The following is a 24093-nucleotide window of genomic DNA, read 5'->3' as shown; positions in this document are numbered from 1 at the left end:
CAACTCCTCGCCATTTCTCGTTACTTACATATACCAATTTACACGCGATATCTCTCGGAAACAGGCGGCAACGAATTAACATTGATCGCCGATAAGGCAATTGTTCATTTCCCTCGTAATCGCGTTCCTACCAGTGAGTCACGTTTCCTCTGGCCGCGCATGAAAAATATCAACCGGCCCGTCTATATGTGATTAATCTATGGGCAACACACTGGCCGAGGGGCTGCGGGGCAAGAAGCAAGGGGAAGTGACAGGACAGGAGGCGTGACGCGAGATAGAGTTATCAAACCACGGTTGATCGTAGCGGACATTTGTCAGGAGAGCGCAAACGAACCTTCAAACCGAGCAGCCTTGCCTGAAGAAGGCTCCCCTCCTCTACCCGTTATCGTTCCCTGCGCTCGTCTCTCGTCTGCGAAGATCGTCGTCGGCAAGCGCGATGGAGACGTACGAGAGCGTCCTCCTGGTGAAATCTGAAGTGTTCGTCTTCAAAATTCCGCCAAGGTCGACCAACAGGGGTTATCGGTAAGCACGAAACGCTTCTCCAACGCGAATTTTTGCTGGCCCGTTCAATATGCTATGAACGACGAGTCCGCAGTGCCTCGTTGCGACGACCGTACAAGCTCGAGTAAAACATGAGGCGATTCGAGCTTATGTTTACGATGTTTTCGCTGAATGTCTTTCCGATCTGTCACAGAGCGGCTGATTGGAACCTGCAGGAGCCCTCCTGGACCGGTCGCATGCGATTGGTGTCGCAAGGTGACAATATTACGATAAAGCTGGAAGACAAAATGACAGGCGAACTGTTTGCTAAGTGTCCTATTGAACAGTATCCCGGGATAGCTGTAGAACCGGTCACAGATTCATCTCGATACTTTGTTCTGAGGATCCAGGATGACAATGGACGGTCAGCGTTTATAGGTGTTGGCTTTTTAGACAGGTCTGACAGTTTTGATCTGAATGTTGCACTTCAGGATCATTTTAAGTGGCTAAAGAATCGGGATCAGATTGAGAAGGAAAAAGAAAAGCCTAAACAGGAGTTGGATCTCAGATTTAAGGAAGGCGAAACTATTAAGATTAACATGAAGATTACCGTAAGAACTTTTATATTATGTTTGCTTTTCAACTAATGCATTGTCCATTAAAGTCTAAACAATTGCTATTTTAAAAGTTAAAAATAATTTTTATTATTTTGAGTACTTTTACCTTTGGTTTTCTGTTAAAATAATTTTTGTATTTGTTACTTAGAAAAAGGATGGTAGTGAAGTTGCATCCAAATCCAGACAACGTACCAACCCAACTGTAGGTCTCCCACCTCCTCCTGGTGGTGTCAAAATTGCTCCACCACCAGCAAAAACTCCTACTTCCTCACCAGCACACAAGCCACAAAGTCAAAATCAGGATGTCACAAGTTCAGAGTGGGGTGAATTTGCCAGTGCTTCTCAAGCAACATCAGCATCAGCATCAGCACCAGCACCTACAGTTGCCAATGCTAGTTGGGTGCAATTTTAATTTTTAAAATATATGTATATAATATTATACATAGATAAATGCTTCAGTATATACACATAGTGCTTTTGATGTAAATGGTTGAATTTTAGTATAATGTTCTATTCATTTTTAAGACTTTAAAAATTGAACTTAGCAGTAATGGTACTAATTTCAAATTGATACTTTTAAATTATTACTAAAATTGCTGAAAATTTTTTGTGGGTGTTATTAACATATATTTAAATCGTCTGATAATTTGTTACACTGTTGATATAAAAAAAATACAATATTAAATATATATAAATTTTATGTAAATACATTTTTTTTCCAAATAACATTTTTATAGAATTTTATGATATAAAAAAAGTATTCACAACTAGAAAAGAAGTGATTTTAAATATATATTAATATAATTTTTTTTTTAATTACGTAAAAGATATGAATTTGGCCATTTATACCGAAATCACTCTTGTATATTAAAATAAAGAAATAATTGATTATACATGCATATGACATGATAGACGTATTAATCTAGAGATTTTAAGATGACTATTAAAGAGATGTCTTTATGAATTATATATATATATTAATATATATATATATATATATATATATATATATATATATATATATAAAAGAGTCTGATGTATATTTTCCAATACTATATAGCGTGCAGTGAAAATTATAGCAACATTCGCGAGAGAGGTATTTTTTTAGTAAAAAAAAAAGAAAGTCTTAAAAGAAAAACTTTTATACCATCCTCGTGTAAAAAAAAGGTTTGAAAATGAATTAAATATACAGCCGATTAAAATTTAGAACTGCATGTATTATAAGCTCAATAAAACGATTAATAGTAATTACATTCCTACATTTAAAACTTGTAAGAATGTAACAGTCTGTAGAAATTGTTAAGTTAATCCTCTTCTCGATTGTTGTACGATTTCCAGCACTCTATATAAAAGTATTGTACTTATAAATAACATTTAAATTCATCTCAATTGCTTTTGGACATTCAGTGTAATTGGAAATAGTATAATTTTTTGTATGTGTAAATGTCGATATATATATATCAGATGCATTTAGTGCCTTGTACAAACTAGTTCAATAAATTAAAAGCAAATTCAAGGCAGATCACAATAGTTAATAATACGTGTTTAGTACTTATAAAGGCACAGTATGACATTCGATTCATCTATTTTCTTTTCAGTCTTTTCAAACATAAGATATTGAGTAATTTTGATTTAACTGTATAATAAAAAATTGTATTTTTTTATCGTTTAATAACAATCATTTATTGATAAAAAAAAACCGTAAAAAATAAATCCATTTTTGCACATGTGCAAATTTTCCAAAATTTTTTTATTGCAGTTAAATGCTTTATTATTTATATAATTTGCTTTATAATCGAACAGTATAGTTGCAAAATTTCGTTGAGTCGAATGCTGTCTTTTTATTAGATATAAATCAATCAATATACATCTTATTTATTCATTACTTTATAGTATTAAATCTTAAAGGAGCTTTAAGATTTTAATTTTTGGGTTTTTTTTTCTTACAATGAAGCAACTGTTGTGATTGTTTTGATATAAAAATTTTTGAAGAAAGAAATTTTTAAAGATCAAGAGGCACGGTATTAATATACCTCTCGTAGTTAGTAAAAATCGAGCAGACATACAGATTAATCTTTTATCAAATCTTTATCAGTTAATACCGTTTTGTAATATATAATAAATTTATTACAATAAATTATAAATTTTATAACAAAATTTAATGATATTAGTTCATTTTAAAAATATGAACTGGTTAATTATCTTTTCAGTATTTTTATAGTATATATTTTTATTTGTTATATTCACAAAAAAGTGAATAATACGTCACATATCTAATATATAATAACAATATAGTATTTGGCCTCGACCGTTAGCTTGCAACATTTGTATATAACTATTATCAAGGCCTGTTAGAAATAAGGCCTAATTCCCTGGTACATTGAATGTCCATAAAGTCATTCAAAAAATTTTATTATATTTGAGCCAAGTTAGATTTTCAGTGAAAAAATAGCAGTATCGTATATTTAAATTAATTTTTTTTACTTTGTTTTTTGTTTCGCATGCGTTAATTGATAGACTTTTGCCGAAAATAAACTTATCAAGAGAAAAATATTTAATAATGTTAATCAAATATATATTTTTACATTATGAATTTCGAGATATTTTTCTAAATCCCGATTAGAGGGAAATTAAACAGTTGAATTAAGTCTCGAAATTTATAAATCTTATGTTAGATTCTATAGCAGAAACACGATTAAACTTTTTTGTTTAATAAGCAGCAAATATAGATATTATAATTTTTCTTATTATAATTTACTTGAAACTTTGTTTCTCAAATCTCTATGTGAAGTATTCACAAATAATTATTTTACTTCTGCATATCTCATAAGCATTATGTATAAGTTATTAGAAAAGGATGTCATGTTAGAAATGTTTGAACAATGTTTGAGGATTATATATACATGTATAAATTTCAATGTAACAAAAAACAGTTGGCTTTCCGGTGAAAAGTAGAATTCTGCTATTATCTATGACTCGTTAATTAGATAAATTATACAATGTTATTTACCCCGTGCTAAATTTTAATGTAAAATGTAGAATAATCTTGTTAAACATATTGTTAGTGTGAATCTTGTTGAATGAGTGTTTAGATGAAATTTCATATTATTTACATTGTTTCTTTTTATTTATATAAAAACTATCTCAAAAAAATGCGAAGTGACAGCAAAGAACGTAATAAATTATTTCCAAATATCAGCAGTGAATTAGTTATTAAGTAATACTTAACGTTAAAAAAAAAAAAAAAAACTGAATAAAAATAAACTTGGAATTATTGGGTAAATAATTGTATATAATCGTACAGTCGTTCTTGATAAAAAAGTAAGATTCTGTTGAATTCATTGAACATTTGTCTATTTTAGTTCGAGTGTCATTTTGCTTCTCGTAAACTGTCATAGACATCACATTAGTTCTTATGAGATAAATTCTATAGTTTTGCTATGGTAACGCAAAATAAATTGCGTACATATAAATTTAATACTTATGAATAATAATCGCGTCAGTAATAATCAAACTTACAATCATACTTACGTATTAATTTTTTCATTTAACAGTATATGTAACGTTACTCTCTGTCGTGCTTTCTTAACAACGATATAATTTGTTTACGCTTTAATTTGTGATACAAGAATGTATTGGTATACGATGACGTAAATTATTTGTGTTTTAAGAAAGCTAATTATTAATATAAGCTCTTTATGATACCTCACCCTAATTCTAAAAAAAAAAAAAAAACTATTTGGTGTAATATTAATGACGCATAATATAGTTCGCAATAAATAATGATTGGCGCGTGCCCGACTAGAAACAAAAAAACATTTCTTAATAAAAATTCCTAATTATTCCTTGTATAAAACAAATAATTTTTTTTCAAAAATTTGGAGTCAGGCACGCTCCAGGCACTTCTTCAATAACAATAAAAATTTATCAATCATTATCACATACGTCAATAATGTAATTATATTTGTCGCACAAATTAAAAGCGTTTTCTATTATTTGCTTAAAGAATAAACGGTAAGTATTATAACTGTCAAATACTCGTTACGGATATTTATGTTAAAGTTTTTTTTTTTACAACTTTGTAAAATGGCTTTACTTGATGTGTAGTCGACTGAGTATTGTGACGTTACATTGCACTTATATTTTATTTGTCTTTAAAAATTGTTTTATATCATTCTTATTAAACATATGTTATCAAACGTGTATTTTATGTACCATCATTGAAGATGATATACATAAAAATATGGTAAGATTTCTTACATATCGAAAAAGATCATCTTTAATATTATCTTTTTTATCATAAAAAAATTGTTACTATTTGCAATATATTTAAAATTTGTTCCTTGAGTATCAATTATTTAAGTACTTTTTTTATAGGATTAAAAACACTTCGCCCGTCGGTATATTTCGAAGTTTTAAGTTAAAATCGAAAATTAAAGTTTTTGTCATTTTGGAAGGCATAGTGATAATGTCTTGGTTAATATAACTTCGAAATTGTTTTTTTTAATTATATCTACGACATTGCACGATTCATTCTTCTGCATACTCCGATAGAGATTCGTTAATTCATCCTAATATAATAAGTCTTGCATCAGGATACACGTTAACTGTAACATACAACAATATTGCCACTAAATTACTTTTTGTCGAAACATTCAATAAACACTCAAAACACTGAAAAATAAAAAACAGAGTTTATAATTACAATCGTGCATTAAGTAACAAAAAAATGTTCGCATTTGTTGTTCGTTCACTAAATATATACATTCCTTTATATACGAATTCTTTTCTTTTACTCACCTCATATTATAATGATGAACCGGCTTTCGGTAGAGTTCGAAAGCGCTTCCTCTTTGCTCTCGACTACCAGCCAGATCTAGACCGCTGGGTTCTCTATTATGTCCAGGATTAGCGGAGGGATAGAGCGAGCCTGAAGGAGCGTGGTTATTGCTGTGCATATATCCATTGTGATTCGTGCTGTTCCGATTATGTGTTAGACCGAGACTGATTTGACCGGTGCTGTTGCTGTGAGAATGCGTGGTGGTTACCGGTGGACTCGAGTGAGAATGTGTATGACTGAGGCTGTGGCTGTGCGTCGGCGACGTAAGATGACTTAGATTGTGATGCGAATTCACGATATTGCCATCGTTGTGACGGCCGGGTGGTGGAATGTTGTAATAATATTGGCCGCTGTTACGTTGCACATTGCTATTGTTTTCTACCTAAAAATAAAGATAAAGATTAGTATAAAATTGCAAACATCTTAAAAATAATTACCTGTACAGAATAATTACGCATAAAATAAATACCCCATTATGCACATGCGATGTAGCGATGGAATAACTCTTTGAGTGTTGGTACGAATTATTTCCATCGTTCCCGTTATTATCCGCCTGTCCAAGTGACGTTTGTGGTGGTCTGTAATTTTTCGGCTTCGGGGGCGGAATCGGCTTATAAGCTGGTTTATTTTGCGAAACTGGTATCGATTTGTAGTCAGTAGATCGGCTAAGATAAAAAAAAAAATCTTGTAATTTTTATTTAAATATATAAATCATATAAAAAAGTTTAAAATATATTAAATAGTTTAAAATGTATATTAATTTATTGCATGTTAAATATTTACCTATATTTGGCATAATCGGTTCGTGTTTGAGCGTCATGTGTGGAAATAGGCTGAGCTGTAGACCTAGTGAATCTGTATGGATCATGCGTTCTTGCTGGCATGTTACTGCTTTTGAGATCATCAGGTACATTCGGACCCAAACGACCTGTCGATGTATTTAAATTCGCCACTCCGTAGTTTGCGTTCCCATTAGTATTGTTATACGAATCGTACGAAGACATGCTGTCATAACTTCCCTGTATATAACAGTATAAATACATAAATGTATACTTATTTCTCTTCGATCAAATATGCGTACGTAAAAAAAAAAAAAAAAAAAAAAAAAAAAATGAAATATTGCTTACCGCTTTCGGTTGTGCCCGTTCGAGGGATGATGTAGCATTTGCTTTGTGAGGGGTTGCATTAATGTAATTCCCCATATCTAGAATTGAGTCGGTTTTATTCACTCCCAGACGTTCCTGAGCAGATCGCCCTATCGTTCCCCGCGGCGTATGATTAATCGGCTTCGCATTTCGATCAACTCGAGGTGGAAGATCCGGTGGACTATGATGAGGAGATCTAGGCTCGAAAGAACTGCCTAAATATTCCGGCGAACCAGATTGATTGCTTCTTTGACCAGACAAGGAAAACCCGTACTTGCTGTCCCCTACACCTTGAGATCTTCTCTTCTGCTGTTCGAACGATTGCTATAGAAACAAATAACTTATTACTTGTAGACGATTATTTATTTCTATGTAAATCAAGTTTAATGCATAAATTGTTGTAAGTACATTACCTGATAATTTGTCGAGTATGGTGGCGGCGCGGTAGTATCGTCTTGTGTGGCGATACTCGGATCAGAACTACTCTTTAATCGCGACGGTGGGCCTAATGTGCCGGGTATAACGGGCGCTGGGCTCAGCTCCAGATCGCTTTCCGGAGAGGAAGCGTAGGAGAGGCGAGAAGTCATCGGGAATAGGAAGTCATCCGAGAGAGCTTCTTCCGGCTACGAGCGCAGACCACAGAGGACATCACGTTAGACAAAACGATACATATGTGAATTAATAACGATGAACAATGAATTAATCGAATATATTATGACCAATAAAGTGCGTTGAATGAATTACTATACTTATATGAATATAGCATTAAAATTAATTTTATGCTGATTTAAATTGGCATCATGCTGTTTTAAAACCAACAAGTGGAATGTACAATCGTTGTGAGGTAGAAAATAATAACACGCATTTTTATGCAAAACACGTTTAAAAAAAAAATAAAAAAAAAATTTTTTTTTAACTTGCATAAGAAAATTAAGTATTTGCAAATGTTAATAATAAAAATTTTTTTTTTTTAATTTAACAGTTAAATTTTTTAAAGTTATATTTTAATTAGTAAAGTATTTAGATATTTAAAGTCACTAAATTTTTCTTTTTTAAATACATTATAATAAAATTGTAAAAATACTTTATTTTCTCATGCATCAATCAACATTGGCAGTTTTAAATTAAGTTGATAAATTTAAGAAAATAGATCATTAATAAATCATGCAAAATAGAAGAGTGCACACACATAGCATGCAAAATTAACCCTTTAACTGTTTCAAGTAAAATATATATTGATTCAATTATTATTATCACCATTCAATTTAAATAATGAGTTAATTTAATAGTTTCTTTAGTTCTTAATAATTAATATATATTGCATGTCAGTAACAAAACATTCTAAATGTTGCAGTTAAAGGGCTAAAGTAAGCAAAATTTTATATATAGCCGAAAAATTGCTCGCGGATGACGCCTGGAGGTGGTTGCGGAACTGGCGGAAATTTTCCCATAAGAGATGATATTGATGAATGATGATGTAACGGAAACACATCGTGGTTTTTATTTTCATCGTAATAGACATCATTAGGAAGCGAAGGAAATGGGAGAGCGGGCGGTGGGGTATGAGCGTATATAGATGGATGCGACAGGTCCCACACCGGACAGTATCGGCTATATATTGGCTACAATGAACATACCCAGATTATACCGAAAATTGCCGTACAATGGAGCGTACAAGAGTATTTGCGATACTTATAAAAAATAAAAAAAAAAATAAATACAAAGATCAAGAAAAGAAAAAGAGAAATCAAAAACCACTCCAACAGTAAAGTATATTTTTCTCAAGAGTTTTGTTTCAAAATCTTTTATACTTGAAATAAAATAAAAGAAAAAGCACGCGCATTCTAACACAATTTATATGTTGTATCAAATTGTTTTACCTTAGTTTGACTCATCCACAGCGAACCTTGCTGCTGACGATCGATAAGCTCTCTCAACTTCCGGTACCAAGCTTCCGGTGCATTGAGAGTAATTACCGCACTAAATATATGTCCCCAGATCTTATCAAGCTTTTGACATTGCTCCAGAAGCTTTTTACTGCTTTTATGTGCTGATCTGTAATAATTTATTGTTACATATAGAATTTGACAAATAATGAAAGTAAGAGATATTTCGTTTTCGTTCTTACTTTGGTATGCCGGCTCTCATTTCTTTAATAACTTGCTTCGTCTCGGCTTTTAGAAAAATTACGATCGGATAAAACTGAGCGTAATTTAAGCGATCCACGGCATTTGGAGTAATGTCCAGCAGCGCGTGTTTACCCCTGTCCATCACCTCTCTGATAGCGCTTAGACGAATAATACCGGATGTTTTAGTATTTTTTCCAGTACCATCCTCCATTTGACTTTCCATTTCTATAAAATAATTCAATCTTTAGTAACTATTCTAAAAGTATCATATTTAATTATATCGTTCACTCACGTGGCGAAGTAAACTTATCAGGAAAATCCTTGAGAAGTTTTTCTCTTGCAAGATCAGCCACAGGTCCGAAAAGAACGACGGGTCTAACAAATCCGGGATGTCTTAAAATCACGCGTTCGTAAGCCGGAAACTTGCTAACGCTATCGGAAAACACTACATCGTCCCAATGATCCTTAAAAAATAAAAAGACATAATAATTAAAATAATTAATATAAGTACAGAGCAATTTAATATTTTTGATTAGTTGCTTACGACATTAAAAAATAAAATTCTATTAAAAAAAAATTGTTGAGCTCGGAATAGTGAGAAAACATGCTCGAACGTCGAGTGTCGCATTCGAATAAGTGTCGACGAAAGTACGCGGCGAAAGTAAGTAACGCTACAAATATTAAGAGTACAAATTTTACGACAACAGTCAATCGTTCGTAATGTTTCTTAATTTTAATCATAAAAAATTGCCGCGATAATTAAAATGTGCCCGAATGTAATGACGCGCGCGAATTGGAATCTCTTAAAAACAACGCGCGAGTAGCACGCGCATAATTTTTTCTAGTAGTATTAAAAAAATTTGTTGCTTACCCTTCCCAATGATTTCGAGCGTCTGTGACTATTCCTTCTTCTCCTGAAGAAGCTACCTCTGCTCTCGCTTGCGCTCATCTCTTTCTTCGTCGCGTTGAACTGAGCGGTTGCAAGTTCTTCTGCGCGGGCCTTATTGGGAATTATGCCTTTCTGTACCTCTTGATTGTTTCGTCCAATTCGGAAAACCTGCCAAGAGCCTACGACACCATTGTGAAGAGTGTCCACGACGTGAAAAACGTCGCCACTACGAAAACTCATCTCTCCTTTTTGAGGTTGCTCATAATGAAAGTGAGTTCTATGTATTTGATAAAAATATATTATCAGTTACATAATCCTTTAGAATCTACAATTTATCATCACAATATCGCCAAATTTATTGTAAGTTTTACTTACTTTATGTGGAAAGAATCACCTCTGCCAGACGCAACGATTTGATCATATTCTTGACGTCGATGTTGCACAATAAGATCTATTTGTTCTTGTAAGCTAAGAAGAAATAGTACGGCTTCTTCTCTCGTGACCTCCTTCATATCCATATCATTTATCTGTCACAAATTTATTTTTTTTTTTAATTTATCAGAAATAATAAATTAAAATTATATCTAAATACATATTTTCTACATTTTCAAATTTAAATTAAATTTAAGATAACCTTTATAGTCTTGAATAAGAATCAATTTTATATTTAAATATAAAATAAGTGGTAATATCATGCAATAATATTATTAATACATTTAACGTAATTATGTGACTACCTTTAAAATTTTATCCCCGGGCTGAAGGCCCTGAAGCGATGCGGGACTTCCTGCTTGAACTGCAGTTACAAAAACACCTGTTTCATTACCACCGCTTAATCTCACGCCTACGGATCCTTCCTTTTGGAACGTAATGAACCGAGGATCTGGTCTGCACATATATAAGATCGCAAATCAATATTGCATATTAATTGACGGCAAAAGACTGTGTAAAAAAAAAAAACTTTATCTACTCACATGGGTTGTTTCGTTCGAGGCGAAACTGAATCTTCATCGTACAATTGTCTACGCGTACTATAATAATCTACAAACAGAGATTAGTTTAAAAACAGTACGTAGTAATATATATACGTCTGTATTCGTTACACCTTTATTTAAAGCTTTATATTAAAGTAGAAATATATTTTTACGTACCTTCTGGTCTCGGCGGAGGTGGTCTGGGGGGATCTACGGTAGGCGTAGCTGGCAGATCCAACTGGCTCAAAGACACGTCCATCAGTGGACCCCGCGAGCGACCCCTTGGCACAAGGTTACTCTTGTCCTCCAAAGGCTGCCTCGTGGGTGGCGGAACGTATAAATTCTGACTACTGTAACTTGCGCCCGACAAGTATTCACCGCTATCCCCTTTACTTTGCTGCTGAACATGGCAACACGAACTATCCCGCGTAATTACAATCGAGAGTCGGTCTTTGCATTGGTCCATTAGCTTTCTAGCTTCCTTCAGACTCATATTGTCGGCGGCGACGCTGCCTATTCGGGTTAACACGTCCCCGGTTTTCACTCCAATGTTCTCTCGCGTAACCTCCTTCACGTACAATCGACATCCCAGTACGATACCGAAGTCTAGAAATCGAGACGAGACCGTTACATCTTGCTTTACACACATCGAAAAGATTGAGCAAAAGATTAAAATGCATTAAATTAAATTAATTAAATTGCAAAGCTCGAAGATTCTTACACGCAGTGTAATTACGTACCGTCCTTTTTATTGTTTCTCGTGAGTGTGAGCCGATGACTCTGGGGTACTCCGCCACCTAAACAACCGGGCGAATTCGAGGAAGCTCTTCGTTTAACAACTAATAAAACGGTAGAACCGGAATCTCGCAGGACCCGCACGGCTGCTCCGTAATCAGCGCCTTCCAATGATATTCCATTGGCAGAGATGATACGATCGTTCACTCTATAAACGATATATACGCTCTCAATAAAGATGTTGTTAATCGTGCAGATTAAATTAAAATCGGCGAACACTAAATTTTACTTACACTTAAATTGCTAGACTAAAAAAAACTTTACGAAAAGAGGAAAGTTTCTAAATACATATAAAAATCAATGCATATAAAATGCTTTAAAAAAAATTTGCTATTTTGCTTTGGCAAATTAGTATATTTACTGTAATTTTCCCTCAGCCGGGCCAGCTTTGAGCACATCGGAAATCGCGATCGCCGGATCGCCATTAAGAAAATGAGGATTATCGCGACCTCCTGACACCGCTATTCCAAACCCGTAACCGGGAACTCTGGTCACTGTAACGTGATGAATCTCCCATCCTCTGTCACCAGTCTGAAATTAAAAGAGAAAACATAATTAAAAAAAAAATTACCAACAACGGGAGAAATTTTTTCGCTGTCTTAAAATATTCCCAAATGATTTCCTCACGTTTATTTTACTGTGCAAAATGTTAAATGTAAAAGTTATCATTATTCTTTTACGCGTTATAAAAGTTTAATGTTAAATAAATCGCCGCGCATCTGATTCGTTCGAAACTGATCAAGTAGGTCCCTAATTAATTCTTATATGTATCCCTCACGATGCACGATATAACTAACAAGACATAAATATTACTTTATTCAATCAGTATTATGCACGCAAATATTACCCCACCGACAATGTGTTTCTCGCTAATTTACTGTCATATAAACATCTTTGCAGATACGCCTAATGATACAATCTCTATGGTCAGTTGACATACTATCATTAAATGATCATAATAATAATATTACGCCGAAAGGCACGCTTTCACATTCTTACGCCATCTCTTAACAATGCCAAATAAGAGATAAGCGTGTTATGAATCGTATATTTAAATAAGATAATATCGTGTAAACACCGAGACACGCTCGTGTCACACGGCATGGCATCTTAAATCATCTTGTTTCGATGACTGTAGTTGAACGTCATACCGTGAAATTGTTATCTCTGCGCCAAGAATAATAGCGACAAATCTGAAATGGCTGAATTAACAAGAATTAATTTTTTTCACATTCACCGAGTTCCACTTAATTGCGCCGAGATCGAGATAAAAGCTGCGCGACATTTCTTAATGACATTCCGTAATACAAATGAATTAACGTTTTATTTCTACGCACGTGACGAGACAACGTTTAACCAGCGATTAGAAGACGACAGGATCGCCTAATTAAAGGCCATAATTCATTTTCCACGCACGTGGAAGCGAAATACAATAGCGCAATTAAACACATACCGCGGAGCGGCGTGTATCTCTAGCTCCGCGGCGTGTTTTCGTCGAAATGCGCGCCGGGCTAATTAACGATAATCATCATTCGGGCATCGAGCGCCCGAAACACGATAATTAGATTAATTTAAGCGAGGTGGTAACAATGAACCGTGCGTTACCAGGGCGTTTCGTCGTTGAAACGCGCCTCGAGTCCCGCAACTCGCCGCGATAAATTTAACTCTGACAGACTTGTGAATCGCACTCGAGAGCACGTGTTACTAGAGTTCTTATTCCGCGCGGGAAAGCAGTCGACGAATAATAATCCAATACTCCGTATCAAATGGTGGAGTTATCGCTCTCACGAACGTGACGCGTAGAGAAGATATCTCCGGGGCTGTATTAGATCAGCCACGGTATCTTGCGCAGGATAGGCTTGAATGGAAACAATAACAGCGAGACAAAGAAAGGAAATGGATTTTAATAAACATTCCCGTTACGTCGCGACGTGATGACGCCGCGATAAATACCAAAATCACGACGCACGCGACTATCACTTGCAATAATTTATATAGGCATATTTCGTGTCTCCGCTTAACGGATTTAAGCGCGAAGATACGTGGAGACGTTCTACGAGTAGGCACCGATGCGACTCGAGGGACAATTTTTTAATTAAAGCATCGATTATCGATCCCGGCAGGATAAGGTTGCGACTTCGGGATCGGTTGGGATTCTGTTCGCTGGGATCACTCGAGGACAAGATACGACCGTGCGAATGTTTGCACGGCCTTTCCCTATCGGAGTTAAAGATCTCGGGATGCGCTACCTGGCCGTCGAACCCGCCGGAGGAGTTGTGCATCGTGCCATGGGTCGACGAGGTGGAGTTCGGCGGGGATCCGGAATTTCCCACGTGACAGCCCACGCCGATGCCGCCGTTACCACCGCCGCTTCCGCCACTTCCACCGCCGACGTTGTTATCACCCCTGTCCATCCTCCCGCCGCGATAAAGACGCTGCTTGTCCTTTCGCGAGCCACCAGGACGATTCTCTCACGGGCCGCTCCCTCGCGCACTTCCGCCGATCATCCGCGATCCCTCAAGCATCTCCTGCCGTTCGCGCTTTCATGCGGAGAGCCACGTGGGATCGGTTTCGCGTCGCGGAAAACTCTGCCGCGATCGCATCGTTACACGACCTGGTGAACGCGCGATCGCCGGCCGATCGCTGGCACAACTCTTGCGCAAAGGCGGCCGCCGCGTTCCAAGAGTTTTTCTGCCCGCAAAGTAGAAAAATGCACGGCGACCATCCACGTTTTTCCACCGGATAAAACACGTCCGACAATCGAGCACACTCGACGTGGTCAGCGGTCGACTCTTGACGTCTCCCTTTGGAAAGTAATCTTGAAGAAGCTGCTCCGGAATCTGCGGGGACCAATTTGCGCGATATTACCTTTCCGCCGCTCTCGCTCGAGACGTTGCGCAACACTAATGACCGACAATCGAAACAGATGTTCGCAGTCTTCCAGATTTCGTTATTAAAGCCTGGTCGTACGAGGAACGTGGACGTTGCCTCCTACTCATCTCTCCGCGCGAGATTATTCGCACCGTTTCGTAATATCGACGAGAACCTACCTACGTTGGCTCGCGAGGGTATAGCGTGGAGAGGAAGAATTCCGCTTGCCACGGGTACGGTCCCTCGAAGCCTCGCGCTTTAAGAAAATCGCTAGGGACACATTTCGAACACGTGGACTGAGTGGCGGCGGGTCACGGCTTTGGGAGAAAACGCCCTTAATACGTGGTTTCGCCGCGAGCCAAGTGTAAACGTTAATTTTTCAGAATTGACTCCGCAACCGGCGGGTATGCAAATACTTGGCGATTTCTCCGAATGCCATGCACGCCTCTCTCTTTCCCCGACTTCGTTCGTGACCACCTCAATCCCAGTCGAAGAAATGCGGCTTTCCTCGCGCGGATAAGCTGCACTCGGCGTTCGCCAGCCGAGATGGCACACGCTCGTCACGAATTTCGACTTCGCTCGCGGACGATGGACCACCGCGCGGTCCCGAGATTCGCGACTGACCCGTTTTTCACCGTCGTCGTCGTCGTCGCGAATTTCCCTTCCTCGTTCTCGCGCCGTTCTCTACGCGCGAGAGGCTCGGGCTCCCGTTCGCCTTGCTCGGTCACGCAGCCACGACTTCACGACACGGCCCAAGCCTCGTCGTTCCGTTCGCGCACGCCTCTTTTTCTTCCCTCGCACGCCGGGCTTCGGACGCGACGTACCGTGAAGCGCTCGATTTCGTTCGGGGGAGACCACGCGGACCTCGAATCAATTCCCTTCGGCGATCCCGAAGGCTGCGTAAAGGCGGGATTCGCCTCCCATCTCGAGTCGGAGCTAAATTTGATGCGAAATTTTCTGCCGGTTCCCACTGATATTTCTAGCTCTTCGGGGAATTGGATTTCCTCTCGCGGGGACTCGTTTTAGTTCTAATTAATAAAACGATTACACGCGCGGACGCTTAATTTATCTTAGAAAAAGAAAATTGCGTTTGTATTATAATTTTTTTTTTTACTCAAACAGTAATTTTTTAATTTAAAATAGAAGGTGTAAATTTTGCTAAGCGACAAGAATACTCGAGCAAATTAGTTTTTTTGTTAATGCTTTTGTAGGGATATTCTTAAAGGTGCATTTTGTTCGCGTAGTTATTTTTACACTCGATTTTAATGAAAATTTATTCCGCGCGATGTTTTGACAGCGACTCGGTGCACCTTTTAGCTCATTGAGATTCAGAATGCCACCTTTCCTTTATTTCATTGATCATTGTCGTCCTCAATCGAGGGAAGGAAACCATCGACCGCATTGAATGCACATTCCAATCGCGAGAGGCTTCTCAAGTCAATTACTTCGCCTCTATTCCCACGATTCAAAATAACGTTCCCTTCTTTTACTCACGGAGATTTCTTTTCTTTTTTTTCTTTCTCTTTTTTTTTTCTTTTTTCGAAGAAAAGTCCTATCGATCGAAAAAAACAATTGTTTAACTAAAGAATATACTCCTCCACTTCGCACGCAATTAACGCAGAGGCTCGCGATGCATTGTGCCGAAAATCGTCGCTCTTATCTGTGGATTCTACGTAAAGCCGCGGAATTCTGGAATTCTTCCTTTTCGTGCTAGACAAACTTTGCTACTCAGTGAGTTCCACTGATATTACGAAACGGGAATAATTCCACGCTAGGGAGAGGATACGCCGAGGCAATTAGATAATCGTCTCGATCTGAATAAAATGGCGAACATCGGCCTCGATTGCTGGATACGTCGATGTAACGCGATGTAAACGCGAAGAAATTCCCAGGCGTAATAATTCCCGTAACGAGAGCGTATATATAATTATGACGTCCCTTTCCCGAGAAGTCTCGAGGAACTTCTCGTTCGCTTCTCCCTCACGCGGCACAGAAATACACCGCGCTCCGCGCCGCCGCTGCCGACCGGAAGCGCATTTCCAAAAACTCGCTGAAGGCCGTCGACAGAAAAACAGGTTCCCAACCGAGCGGCTACCCGCACCACGGTCGTCCGAAACGAAGCCGCCTAAACCGGACCGCGATTTAAATCGCCGATCGAATGGCCTCCGCTCGTCTTCGTCTAGCTGGCCGATCCACGTTTATCCCGTTGCGATCGACGCGATCGCATCGCCCAGCTTTGGAAGACGCGGAGCTCGTCTCTGAATTTGGTAAAAAAAAAAAAAAATCACGGCTCTGCATCCGGTCGGAGTTAACGAGCCTCCCGAGACCGCGAGAGTTCCGGTCTCTCCTAAGATCGCGATCGGCTTCGCACCTTCAGCGTCTCGCGCTTCGGAGCGGAGGACCGTTCTCCGAGACTCGTGAATCAACCGCGCGCGACAGGCCGACCGTAACGAAAACGCAATGCTGAATCGATCGGCGAGTAACGTGCTCCGGTGATACCTCGATGATCTCACGTACGCGATACCGATATGTATCGGCACCCTGTCCACATTGCGGATCGCACACGCGCACGTATCACGCTTCACCACCACGTTCCGCGGACGCAGCTGCAGCACATCCCGTGTCTCACGCGCGTGCACACGGCCTTCGCGTGCGTACGGCGATCCAGCGGAGTGGAGTAGGTCCGCCTTCGCGTTACCCTCTCGAGATTCGACCGTTTACCTCTCACCGCCGTCGAAAAACTGAGATCGCGATTTCGGAAACGGAAACCAGCACCGACGTACAACGAGGGTCCCTTTCGCCAGACGCGAGGTAGAAAGAAAGAGAGATCCTGGCGACAAACGCGTTCGGTTTCTCTATCGCCAGGTCGACTGGCCGAGGTAGAATCGGCCGAGGACTGCAGGGACGCAGAAGGACGGAGCGGCGACGGCGGTGTTTAACACACAAGAACGGAGTGCGAGAGTTCGAGGGAGAAAGAGAGCGGGAAATGGGAGTGATAGAAGAGGAGGGTGGAAAGAGAGTGGCGAGAAGGGCGAAGGGGAGGGCCGGGCTCGAGAGCGTGCCGACACCGGTTTTGCCTGGTCGGTTCGCTTAGTTGGCAAGACTACAGGTAGAGGTCGGCTTCAACATCTTACCCTTTTGCATGTGTGTTCACCTATCCGTGTGAGCTCATGGGTATTGTCGGGGACGAGCGTTGTGAGCCCATGGGTGAGCGTGTGGGCGCGTGTGTACGAGCGTGTACGCACGCGGGGCCCAGGCTATGAGACATTAACTGGAATATGACACACCTTACACCAGCTGGAATTCTGCTTGTCGCGGCCTAGGTATCCGCTTTCCGTTTCTCTATTCTTTGTCCCGCGCGAGCACCACCGCGAGAACCGGGCGGGATCGTCGACGGCAAAATCGCCGGCGAGGATCCGGCCGGGCGATACGAGACCCCGCCGTAACGTTTCTCTGCCGTATATAATTGCGCTTTCCGCGCTTTCAATTAAATCGGACGCCGTATGTATATTCGGGATTTCGCGGGGACGGGAGAGAGGCGACTGCGCGAGGTGGAGATGGCAAAAAACGCGACTGCATGAAAAAGACCGACGTCAGACGAGACGTTCGAATCCCTAAGTCCGGACTTGGTTCGGGATGAGGCATAAAAATATTAGCCTTCGTTCGAGAAAATCGTATTTCAAATCTCGGTGTGGAAATGCATTTCAAATAAATCGCCGGCGTAAAAAAATTTCGCTAATATTCACGCTGAAATATTATTCCGTAGGTCATGAAAATTTTTTTTTTCTTTTTTTTTTTTAACTATCGCTTTGATATCTCTATGTTGAACTGGAGCGATGAGTTATGAGAGATCGGTTTAAACTTTCTATGTCTTATTACCAACTCTTTTCTTTTTTTTTTCTCTCTCCTCTCTACCAGCGGCATTTTAATATTTAGACGCTTCATTAAATATAGAAAGCCCGGGGAGATGCAGCTGAAAAGAGCGAAGCTTACGATTCCATAAACGGAATGAAAGTTGACCTTGAACGGTCAGAAAAACGTGTGATGGAAGAAATGTGTGGCTCTGACGCCATATGGCCGGTTCAAAGACCGGCCAGTGCAAGACGCTAAGCGCAGAGTGGCCGATAGATTTATGAGATTAATAATGACATTTCTATGGTAAGAGAATGAGAGAGACCGAGGCTCGAGTCTCGCTCTTCACTTTCTTACGATACATCACGGACAAGAAACTACTGTCCGAGGTCCGATAGAACCGTCTCGGAACGTCCGAGCTTTCCGTGATAAAAGCTTCGCATTAATCAAACCTTACTTTCCACGCCGTTTACAATATTTCTCTCTGCGTTTCAGACCGGATTAAATTTGTAAAACTAGTTTGCACACACGTGCAGGTGCGCAGGGTGCGTGCCGGTGCGTAAACTCGCGATACCGCGCCGTAAATATTACGTCGTCTCGAATTCACTCTCGTTCTCCACCGAGCGGAGCCGCTCGCGTTTTCAGAAAGAAAGCCGTTCTTACGCGGCGAGAGCCGCATTTGTTTGGACTGTTCGGAGCGATCGGAAAACGATTCGACCCGCCTAACGATTCGTAAAGTTCCATAGACCCGTGACGGAGTCACTCACGGCAAGATCGCTGAAACAAATCGTGCCCCCGCGATCGGCGTAGATTACACCTCGCGCGCTTCGTGCCGATGAGAAAAATCGCGCCCGTTTCCCACAGCGCGCGTCTCATTACGTATGAATCTGATTCGCACTGGATCCGCACGTCCGGATAACGGACTCGAAAGGGAAAATCCTGACGGAGGGGCCGCCCGTACCACTTTTCGACCGTGTCGACGTGAATATGAATCGCACCGCGTGAAGCGAGGAATGCGAGAGACGTTATCCGCTCGTCCTGCGCGAGTTTTTTGCTTACGAGCTCGAGCTGTTTCGAAAGAGCTTCGATGAAATGGCAGATCGCTCGGAAATACCTGCCCCGGGATTTTGACCAAAAAAAAAAAATTGCACAAAACTATACAATTTCGTTTAACACGTTCAGGACGAAGGGAGACATCCCCGAGGTTGTATCGAAAAGCGATCAAGGCGATAACGTTAAGTGGATTATTCTGTACGAAGTCGCGGGTACAAGATAGCGCAGTTATCCGGACAATGAAGATCTCTGCAGAAGTAACGCGAGGAGACCTTGAACAGTGAGATTAAATATGAAGTAACCCAGGCGTCGCGAACGGCAGCCTTGCAGTCGCGAGAAAATGTTTAGGAATGCACAACGTTCATGGATACGTGCGCGACCAGCGCATGATTCAAGCATCCAGAAAAATTCTGCCGCGCGTCGTGTCGGTGGCAGAAGGAAAACCGGATCCCAGAATCATTACCGATCGCTTTAGAACAATCGGCTGCGTCAGCTGCCAATGGAATCGGCACAGACAGGCGAGATCGAACGTTAACGAGTTCAGATATTAGGCCTAGCTCGGTCGAGTTTCCGTCGACCCCGACTGCTCGAAGCCGTTACGTAACAGACATAAAAATTCGACGTAGCGCAATTTGAAAAATCGGTTACGACCGGTGCGGCCCTAATCGCGACATTCCGCTCGCGAGCGAATACACGCGCGCGTGAAATGCAAGAGCGATGAAAGTCGCGGCGGCGACGACGACTACTGGCCACGCTCGATTTGCCAAGACGCAACGTCATCGGCAAAAAGGAACACCTTTCGTCAACTCCCGCGGGCAAAAACCTATCGCCAACTTCGGCCTCCGACCAATCTTGAGGACATTTCCTGTGGAATGCGCGCGACCCAGGTAGATCTAGGTACCTGCCGCAAGGCGGCAGGTAGCCGGCTTCAACCTTAGCAGCCGGACGAAAGATAAGGCGACACGAGGGCGTGGTGCGTATTTGAAGATCTCTCCTATACCGGGTGCTCCGCATCCACTTGGATAACTGTATTTTAATAATGCGAAAGAACGCGGAGTAGAATAATGAGCTGCTGATTGCCCCGCTTGTAATTAGACGCGCAATTTCACGCCTTGCGTCCGCTACGCTCGTACAATTTTTACTTTTTCGAGTGATCTAAGTGCGAATTACATAAACCGACTCTCTCTCTGCAAGCGACGTGAAAAAGGGTATTTCCTCAAAGGATAAGATTGTCAAAACAGAAAAAAAATAAAAAAATACATTGTTATAATTTTTGTACGATTATTGTTTCAGACTTATTTAAAGAGAAAGATCTTTGCGGCGATGTTAATTTAATTTTGTTAATTGCGCGATAGAGTAAAATTAATTTAGCTGCGCACTCGTCGCAGGAAAGCTTAAAGCTGCGATATGGAATCTTTATCGAGCTGGGAGATTCTGTGCCACGTTGTATGGCTGTCACGCTGACCTCTCCGCATTTTCACTTGTCCGTTCGTTTACCTGCGCATTTAATGCGATTGGCAACGTACGCTAGCCAACGCGACCGCGATCATTGTGCAGGTAAGTAGGGATGACACGTCAATAGAGAATCCCCCTTCCCGCACCTTATTCCTGGGATTTTTTTTTTTTAAATAATCTCTAGCTCCGAACTTCTGAAAGAGCGCGTAAGAATGGAAGCAGGCTAACAAAGATTAGCACTCAAAATTCTACGTCTAAAAATAAAAAAATGCAGAGTCACAAAAATTTAAATGCCGATACATTACTGCAAGAAAGAAAGAAAAAAGAAAGAAAAAAAAAACCCAAATGTACATCTTTTTTCTGTATTGTAATTTTACAAATAAAATTTTTTTAATGAAACATTTCTTATTATTTTCTTTAAATCCCGTCGGGAATTTTTTTTTTTACTGTACGCAAATCTTTGATAGAGAAACGAAGCGGTGTCGAAAGTGTTAATAAGGTAAAAGTGCAATAATTATTGCGGCGACGATGGAAAGTCGCGAAATGCAAAATGCATATTCCAGATCTGTTGAGATACGTCAGAAATATTCTGTTAATACTAATGCCATGCCTTCGTATCTTTTTCTATTCTAATTTCTCTTTATGGGGTCTACATATATTAAATGATTAACCCACAAAACTCAATTACTGGTGTGGCTTTTTTTTTTTTTCTGTCGCGTAATAATATTCATATTCAAATCGTGACGAAAAGGAGACAGATCAGGCCGGAATCGCGGCTCTTTTTTATGATTTCCTGCTCTCTTTACGCAGAGATACGCTCGCAGTGCGTTTTAGACTATTCCACAGAAGGGAAGGGCGAATGAAACTGGCGGACGATAATTGCCGTGCAATCCAGAATGCGAATACACGTCTAGCTGCTTCGTGTGCGTCAGATTATGCGGTCACTTCCCGTGAAATTACAGCCGCGGGTCCGTTCTGACACGCGCAAACGTATCGCAAACATAGAAAAGAACGACTGGTATATTTTCGCCGCAACACTTAGCGCCAAGCGTGGCTATCCGAACCTCATTTCGCCTCGTTTTCCAAGATAAGTACCGGCCTTGCGCTAAGAAGTGGACGAGATACCGCATTTAGCCGCAAATCCGTTAAATATCGTACACTTGGGGGTGAAGGTTGAACGTGGAACTGCACACTACGGAATGCGATCAGGTAAATGTGTCACGAGTGAGCGCGTATTAATGGAGGAGGCATGTTCCTCTCAATAACGGTAGGGCAAACAGCGGATATAACGGAAAAGAATAGGAACGCCGCGAAAAAAAAATAGCTGGACAGTCTCCGATTCACGCAACGCTACGCACGCACGTAGGTACATACATACGTGCATTGCGACATCGATGCGTGGACGCTGTCGCACAAACCGCACCGTTTCACGAACGCCTCGGTTTACCGCAAAGTCGGCAATAGATCTACACGGGAGGAATTTTACTATCTCGACGCTTGCTCTCGCGAGATATTTACAAAGCGCCCGGCGATTTTCAGAGCGAGACCTGAATCCCCGACCCGCGGGGAAATGCGTTTTCCTCGCTCCGGCTCGCGGTGTCGCAAGACCGGATAAACGTCGTTTATAACTGACACCCACCGGTGTAACTAATGCGCTGACTTAGCCGCTGACGTTGTGGATAACTCGGTCCTCCGGTTTCTCGCACATACCTTGTGTTTACGCCGGTGCACTTTCGAGCGGCGGGTTCCGGCGCCGAAGAGGAAATCATCCTTCAGCAAATGCGCGTCGCGCGTTCCACTCGCGTTTCTCGTTTTCGACGTAGTCCGCCTCTTTTTGTTCACAACGTGCTTCTTCTTTTTACTTTTGAAGATCCTGCGGAATATCTTCATCCTGACGATCCGATGGACCAGCCTCACTCGAACGCCGCCGGGACGGCGGTCATTATCGCGGGCTGTTATCCGCGTATTAAGATAGCGCGCGTAACTGATTGCGTGAGGTTTGTTCGCGCGTCGAGAGTGATCTATGCGGATGGAGGGTGATCGACGAGCTCGCGGGAAAATTACGCCCGCTGTGTTCGGTGCACTCGATGCGCGACAAATCACTAAGCCGCAGCGGCTCGCGCGTTTACGCGAAAGCCCATGGTGTTACTCATCGCGATGCGCCATGTGCGACGGGGGCGGTTCATGGCTTATCGTCGGCACGCGGCGTTACAAGCCAGATCGGCAACCTGCTCGGAATCCCTCCGTGATATTCCCCGAGATCCGCACTGCGTTCGATCGGATCGATCGCGCGAAGCCCCGCACGTTCGCCGCCGCTTCCGTGACGCGAAAAGAGTCCGCCGCGTTAGGCGCTCGGCGTTAGCTCGCCAGCTGGCAAATTGAGTTTCACGGCCGGATAATCTCTCGGCTTCTCGTTCCCTTCAACGCGCGACTTTTGTTCCCGCGAGATTCTCCGCGATGGATATTATTTCAGTGATTTTTTTTTTTCTTATCAAAAAATACGGTAACGGCAAGCAGAGTTTTTCCATCCGCGCACACTTTGCTTCCCGAACCGTCCGAGATACCGCGCTTACTTAAAATCGCAATTTACTCCCTTCTTTCGTGGTTTATCTTATACAAGAAAATATCGCGGAAGAAATATTCTATTTCGCGCAGGCGTATATATTTATTCTAATCATAGATTTTTTTTTTTTTTTACGTGAAAATGATTTTTCTCACCCGCCGCGTCTCATTTCTTTCGTTTCTTTCTTTCACAGCGGTATCTTCGAAGGTCTTTTACGTAAGACAAAAGATTGCGTTTACCATGATTCTTGATTAATGAGGTCATCTCACTTCTCACCGCATTGATATCGGTTACACCGGATGCACTGTTAAAGGACGCGCGTATTGAGCTCCGTGCATACACGAGGAATGAAGACAAAGTACTTCCTCCGGAACTGAAACTACCGAAAATGTCAACTTCGAGCCCGATTGAATTTTAATTTTAACTTTCT

At 40.8% G+C, this 24093-nt stretch overlaps 2 protein-coding genes across 3 annotated transcripts; one reads left to right on the top strand and one right to left on the bottom strand.

The window, feature by feature from the left end:
• Window positions 1-294: 294 nt before the first annotated feature.
• On the top strand, window positions 295-4205 carry LOC139109732 (NECAP-like protein CG9132). Its single transcript, XM_070669027.1, has 3 exons — window positions 295-522; window positions 695-1091; window positions 1246-4205. The coding sequence occupies exons 1-3, from the start codon at window positions 437-439 to the stop codon at window positions 1507-1509; spliced, it is 747 nt and encodes a 248-aa protein (XP_070525128.1). The 5' UTR covers window positions 295-436; the 3' UTR covers window positions 1510-4205.
• A 163-nt stretch (window positions 4206-4368) lies between these two features.
• Pyd (zonula occludens-like protein polychaetoid) lies at window positions 4369-23114 on the bottom strand. Of its 2 annotated transcripts, none has more exons than XM_070669005.1 (17): window positions 22811-23114; window positions 12231-12400; window positions 11815-12017; window positions 11252-11680; window positions 11075-11141; window positions 10838-10988; window positions 10476-10627; window positions 10083-10377; window positions 9504-9675; window positions 9211-9436; window positions 8963-9137; window positions 7496-7705; window positions 7065-7406; window positions 6721-6956; window positions 6407-6602; window positions 5898-6319; window positions 4369-5704 (listed from the first exon to the last, which is right to left on the bottom strand). In XM_070669005.1, exons 1-17 carry the CDS (start codon window positions 22988-22990, stop codon window positions 5701-5703), a joined length of 3630 nt encoding a protein of 1209 aa, XP_070525106.1. In that variant the 5' UTR covers window positions 22991-23114; the 3' UTR covers window positions 4369-5700. The 2 variants fall into 2 exon arrangements, with proteins under 2 accessions (XP_070525106.1, XP_070525107.1); XM_070669006.1 differs by lacking the exon at window positions 22811-23114 and adding an exon at window positions 14119-14435.
• Between the last annotated feature and the right edge of the window lie 979 nt (window positions 23115-24093).

This window comes from Cardiocondyla obscurior, linkage group LG18 (assembly GCF_019399895.1).
Source record: "Cardiocondyla obscurior isolate alpha-2009 linkage group LG18, Cobs3.1, whole genome shotgun sequence".
NCBI classification, from domain to species: domain Eukaryota; kingdom Metazoa; phylum Arthropoda; class Insecta; order Hymenoptera; family Formicidae; genus Cardiocondyla; species Cardiocondyla obscurior.
Note: the sequence above shows the minus strand (reverse complement) of the source record. Positions and strands in the feature narration are given on the sequence as shown.

Bases quoted from the DNA above. Each gene is read 5' to 3' on its own strand.
- LOC139109732 (XM_070669027.1), top strand. From the start codon at position 437: ATGGAGACGTACGAGAGCGTCCTCCTGGTGAAATCTGAAGTGTTCGTC. The intron at 523-694 runs GTAAGCACGAAA...GATCTGTCACAG, and splicing joins TCGACCAACAGGGGTTATCG to AGCGGCTGATTGGAACCTGC. The intron at 1,092-1,245 runs GTAAGAACTTTT...TTTGTTACTTAG, and splicing joins AGATTAACATGAAGATTACC to AAAAAGGATGGTAGTGAAGT.
- Pyd (XM_070669005.1), bottom strand. From the start codon at position 22,990: ATGAAGATATTCCGCAGGATCTTCAAAAGTAAAAAGAAGAAGCACGTT. The intron at 11,681-11,814 runs GTACGTAATTAC...CTCGATTTCTAG, and splicing joins GAGAAACAATAAAAAGGACG to ACTTCGGTATCGTACTGGGA. The intron at 6,320-6,406 runs GTATTTATTTTA...CTTTATTTTTAG, and splicing joins CATCGCATGTGCATAATGGG to GTAGAAAACAATAGCAATGT.